At 33.6% G+C, this 5,748-nt stretch overlaps 2 protein-coding genes across 2 annotated transcripts in view; both read left to right on the top strand.

Annotated features, from left to right (window-relative positions):
* Positions 1 to 544, top strand: part of LOC106100360 (paired mesoderm homeobox protein 2B-like) — a 25,398-nt gene extending 24,854 nt beyond the window's left edge. Inside the window, exon 4 of the mRNA XM_013279188.1 lies at positions 270 to 544. Within this exon, the coding sequence (XP_013134642.1) occupies positions 270 to 475 (206 nt within the window). The 3' untranslated portion in view covers positions 476 to 544. The remainder of the gene's footprint in view (positions 1 to 269) is intronic.
* Positions 545 to 5,586: 5,042 nt separating this feature from the next.
* LOC106100496 (muscle-specific protein 20) overlaps positions 5,587 to 5,748 on the top strand; it is a 1,835-nt gene continuing 1,673 nt past the window's right edge. The window contains exon 1 of the mRNA XM_013279362.1: positions 5,587 to 5,694. Within this exon, the coding sequence (XP_013134816.1) occupies positions 5,665 to 5,694 (30 nt within the window). The 5' untranslated portion in view covers positions 5,587 to 5,664. The remainder of the gene's footprint in view (positions 5,695 to 5,748) is intronic.

Raw genomic sequence — 5,748 nt, 5'->3', positions numbered from 1 at the left:
GTACTGTTTTTTTTGAGAATATTTTGTTTTTGGTGTATTTTGTTTTGTTTTTAGTGCATTTTGTTTGGAAGTCGGTTTTGTTTTTTTATTATGTATTTATTACATTCTCACATCACTTTTTGTGTGATTATTTTGAAATCATAATAGTAGTAATTAAGCCACACATTTCTTTTTATTATTCCTTTTGTTGTCTTAAAGGTTTTAAAAGGATAGAAAAAAGTATCTTCACAGTAGTTATGTTTAGCATTTAAAATGCTTTCTTATTACAGCGAACAAACTTTGCGATGAGCTAAACGGTGTGGGCAGCGGTGGAGGTGGAATGCCTCCAGTGAGCAGCGCCGGCGGCAAGTGGGCCGGCGGCTGCGGCCTGTTGCGACAGCCCTCCGGCTTCCCACTACTGGGCGTCGCGCCCCCCAACTACCTACTCTCCGACCATCTCGGCACTCTAGCCAAAACGAACAACCATCTTTTCTAATGGACTGTACCACGCGATGATTCCGACCTTACCACAGATGATACACTGAACGCGTACTACTCGTCCTTGTATTTTATGTGACAGAAGTGAATCAGTGTACCAAAATGTACATGATTAACAGCCTTTTCTAACGGACTGTACTAATAATGAAGACTATATTACCATAGTTATAGATTGAAGTACAGTTGTAATCAAAAGTGACAGCATACTGATACATACAGAGTTTTACCGCACTGTATCTTTTAGCCCTGAACACTGAAGCCGTTTCGCTAGTTATTCGTGTGTGTATTTTATGTGACATTTATACGTGAACTTCAAAAGTGATTTACATAAGTGTAGTGTTCAAATTAATATGGGACAATAGTGCTATATGACCGTGTCCATTATAAGTAGTGAATGCAATATTAAACATTGCAAAGTAATGTATTACAACTAGTGATTATTTTAACGAAATGGCTGAATTACCACTTGTTAATGATATAAAATAATTTAGGTAATAATTAAAAAGATAATAAAGACATTCCCAAAAAAATGTTTAAAAATAAAATGTTGTAAGATTTTAATTTTCATGGAATTATGTTATTTTGATCTGTAGTTAAAAGTGAAGCTTACCATAAAGTGTTAATAAATCCTTTCTAATGTATTGAAATAAGAATTTGTATAATAATCAACGATATAAATAAATTACGCCAATTTGTATACGTTTAAGTTAAAAACTTATTTATTGACAACATCTTGTGAAAGGTACCAAGTTATTGGCATAATATTAGGATCCATTCAATCGTATTACTTTATCTTAAACTTTATCGAGTCAAGGAAATAATAGGCTACGTCCAGTACTAAACATTGTAAGGCTGATGAGGATATTGACAAATTTTAACATTCCTTTATTGTGATAAATTATTTAAAGTTAATTGTATTTACATTCCCATGTATTGAGTTACATTATTTGTTTTAATTTTAAGTTAACACATCTAGTCTGTTTTGTGTGATTATCAATAGTTTGTTTTTCTTAGCTTTTGGCAAAAAATATTTGTTAGATTCAGATTGATGTAAATATGTGATGTAATATAAGGTACTGTAAATATGTATTATTTGTCATAGTATCGTAACTTGAGTGTAACATTCTTGGTGAGTGGAGGGTGTTTTAATAAAGAACCTACTGAATGACTTGGTTTTTATTTTATTTATTAGATCTTTTAAAACTATTGTCGTAGATAGACGTGACGTGACGCGATAGAGGGGTGTATCTACAAACAGCCCTTTATTGTTCTAAAATAACCACACTCTTTTTATATGTATGCATTAAATACCGTCTTACACACTATATTAATTTCCAAAATAGAACGGAAACAATAAATTACTTCAGTAAACTGTCTTTAGCAATGTTAAAGTGTAAAATCTAGCTACAATGTCGTATAATGCAATGTTGTAGAATTTACAATTTAGCGAATGCTTATTAATTAATAGTCCCAATAAATCTTAACTATTATAATAAAGCGTAAACACACACTTCTTTGTTGCCTAAGATCTCAGCAATCACAGCATATTTTTGAATAGTTCATTTTTTAATAAAAAGCCCTACACTTACGTCACCCTTTTGGCTCTATATTTTCACGCCATTAAACCTAGGGGGTAAATATTTTGGATAAAAACCCTGTGGGAAAGTGACCATAAGTTGCTGCTAACATCAAGGAAACAATTGTCATTTGTGCATTTGAATTTTGACATTTCATGCGGATGAAGCCGCACTGGAACACGTAGTATGTTATATTAAGTATTACAAGGGGAACATTAGTCATCATCAACTTGCCCTTATCCCTACGAAGAGTCGGCACAGTATGTACTGCTGTTCCATACATTGCTATCAGCTGTCATACTTGAATCCACTCTCTTCTTAAGCATATCCTCTTTCAAACAATCCATCCATACTTTCTTCGTGGAAAAAGGGGACATTAGTTAAACAACTAAATCGTACTGTTTTCATACCTTTACCTTTCTTAAACATCAAAGTTCGTAGATGAGCTACGAATGTGTAGTACTGCAAAAGGGGCTGTTGGTACAAGACCTACACTTATCAATTATTCTTCGGATTTTTTTTGTTGTCTTGCATGATTTCGAAGCCGACTACAGATTGTATCTTAACACGAGAAACGGTTAATACAGCCCGCACAGTAGCCTGAACATCTGGCATCTGTAAACAGCGTAACTAAATTTGGACGTGTTATGAAAATTTTATTAACTAATACATCGGTCTGAGTCACGATACGTTAATGCAAAACATGCGGGAGATGATGACCAATGTTCCCGAGTGCCACGTACCTATCGGATGATTAAATACTATTTTTATTTTCGAATTCAGTAGCTGTAAAATAAATGACCGCTTTGTCTATTTTTGTGAGTAAGAAATCTAATTTTGCACGTTTTTATTTCTTTTGTATTCATTAAGAGTTGTAGTTAGTTTTAAATTTAAGTGGATAATAAAAGATAGAATTTTTGGCTAGTTTGCACAACAATCATCTTGCAGTATTCAATATAGTGATTGTCTTGAAGTCGTAGCTTTAACAGTATCCATTTCTTCCAAAATTTTGTTCCAATTAGTATTATTGTATTAATTTTTATTAGACATAATTAATAATATTTTAACATTGATATTGAACATGAGCAGTCTATGTACAGAAATATCTTCACATTAACATGTCCAGGCGGTTTTGATTTATTGAAAAATATGAACCGTTGGCACTCATGATCTCTTCATGTGGTAGTCTCGTTGATATACATAGAAAACCGAACTATAGTGTACATGTTTTTGTTTCAATATAAAGTACATCATAAGGAATTGCATTGCCATTTATTGCATTTGTTTTACATGTACAAAATTATCTTAAGAAACAATCTGGGATAACAAGCATGTCGTTATACTTATTTGATTAGATAAAAGTTTAAAAATAAATGGGAATTTAAGAATATTGCATGACGCCGTCTGTGGCGTGTGAATATCGGCGACAATGAAAACTCATCGGGATCTGAGAGAGGTCGGTGGGCGTCGCGAAGAGCGCGGAGGCCGGCGCATGCTTACACAGTATTGTCGGATAACAAAAGTTTCTACAAAACATCCGATTTACATGCAAATCATAGTGGATTTCTACTGCCGAAACTCCTTTAAAACATGGTCAATTTCAAATTATAATTGACGAAAACTTAAAACTTAAAATAAATTGTTTACTAAAATATATACAGTCGGAGAATCTGTCGGTGTTCTATCTAAAATAACTATAGTCGTTTGAACGTTTGTTTATTAAAACGATCACGCATAACAATATCCAAGAGCATGGGGCAAGTGATAGTTTTTTTTTTATTATCCCGTCGTTTAGGCATCTCACTTCCACCAAATTAGTTATTTGTTAAAGGCGGAATTTATTGTAAGGAACAAAGCAATATGTCAAAGTGCAACAGCGCGGTATTCCCCGACTGTACATAGTTCGTAGTCAATTGGGCCATCGCCTTCGACGTGTGTGCGAGAGTATGTATCATAGGGTTGACAGTTGCGTGGGTAAAGTTGTCAGTTGTAAAATCATCGTTATCAAAAAAACTACGAGAAGTTTTTGTCACTTTACTCATCATGAGCGAAATAGTTATGCACCTTTAGACTTGCGAACAAATATTGCAAATTCGAATACTAATTATTTTTTTCACAAGGATATCATGTGGTTGATAATATTGGAATTGAGAGCCTATTTCCTACCTAAAGTAGTTAAGGTTAAGTATTCTGCAAGTTAATTATGATATAATAAACACTAGTTAAAGGCGATAGAATTCCCTATTGCCGTGTGCCCTAGTTATATTGTAAATGCGTAAAAAAGTTTAGATGGATAGATGGATGTTTGTTAGAGTTTGTAGCGCAATCCGCTGAACAGATCTCCATGAAATATGGCATAGATGTAGAGGATAGTCTGAAGGATCATGTAGTCTACATGCTTTTGTTTTTTAAATCCATGCGTATAAGTTGAGGTGCCCAAAATAAAAGTGGATATAAATTTCTTATATATTCATTTCGAATTAAAATTTTAATAGCTTATAGAATCGTTTCCTATGATTAAAATTATACAGGCGTTATTGGCGTCATCGTAGTTTTATTTTATGATATCTTATAAATATTATCAATTCGCAACGCGGCTAATATTATCACGGAATTATATAAAAGTAACATTTAGCCCGCGACTCCGTTCGCGTGGAACTAAAAGAAACAAAAGTGAGTAGCCTCTGTGTTATTCCAGACTATCCTCTATATCTATACCAAATTTCATCGAAATTCGTTCACCCGCTTAGGTTTCAAATCTAACAAACATTCATCCATCCTTCGATACATATAAACTTTTGCATTTATAATATTAGTGTGATTATTGAACTGAACAGCAATAACATGCAGTTACTTTTGGATTAAAGCTAATCTTATGTTAAATTTATAACGACCTTGGTTAATTGGTTTTATACTAATGATTAAAATTAATCCAAAGCAAAGAACCCTAGTAATGAAATACTTGCGAAGATGCAAGATGTAAACTATATAATTCAGTTTGTGTCTCGTAAACTAAAACACGAATTATGTTTATTGGTAAAACCTCTTAATTTTTACGAAGACCGATGATTACTAACATCTCTTTGATGTAGCTAAAATATCTAATGCTTTAATGTGTATTCGTAAAAACTGCATCAGATCATAAACATTACAGATAAATATTACAATGATATCAATGAAGATATTTTTGCCTATATGTAAACATTAATGACATAAACCATGTCCGTATTTAATTAATGCTTATCAGAAAAAATCAAGTTACATAAATATTCAATCTGTTTATTTAATTTCCTAGAAGTCGCGAAGCTCTATACTCAAAGAAACTTGTTAGAAGAAAAGAGACGTACGTGGTATTTTAATTAGAATCAAGGTCGGTCACTTTCTTTAAAGAATGTCTATTGAATAAGTTCAAATAAGGCTGTTGAGTCAGAAGCTTATTTTGTAGCGCTCCGGTCATCCGCACGGTGGCGCGATGACTGCGTGAGAGTTTTCCAGAAGGGCGCAGCCTGCACGCGTTCTCTATAAATACGTGGTCCCGAATTTCAGGAGTTCAGTCTAGCTCTGCTATCCGTGCCGGAATCACCCTCCCAAGACACACACAGCACACAACATGTCTCTGGAACGTCAAGTCCGTGCCAAGGTTAGAACATTTAAAAATATCACGTTTCGATCTACACATAGGAAAACATTTGGA

The sequence above is a fragment of the Papilio polytes genome, unplaced genomic scaffold (genome assembly GCF_000836215.1).
Source record: "Papilio polytes unplaced genomic scaffold, Ppol_1.0 DF824047.1, whole genome shotgun sequence".
NCBI classification, from domain to species: Eukaryota; Metazoa; Arthropoda; class Insecta; order Lepidoptera; family Papilionidae; genus Papilio; species Papilio polytes.
This window is presented reverse-complemented; position numbering and strand designations above follow the sequence as displayed.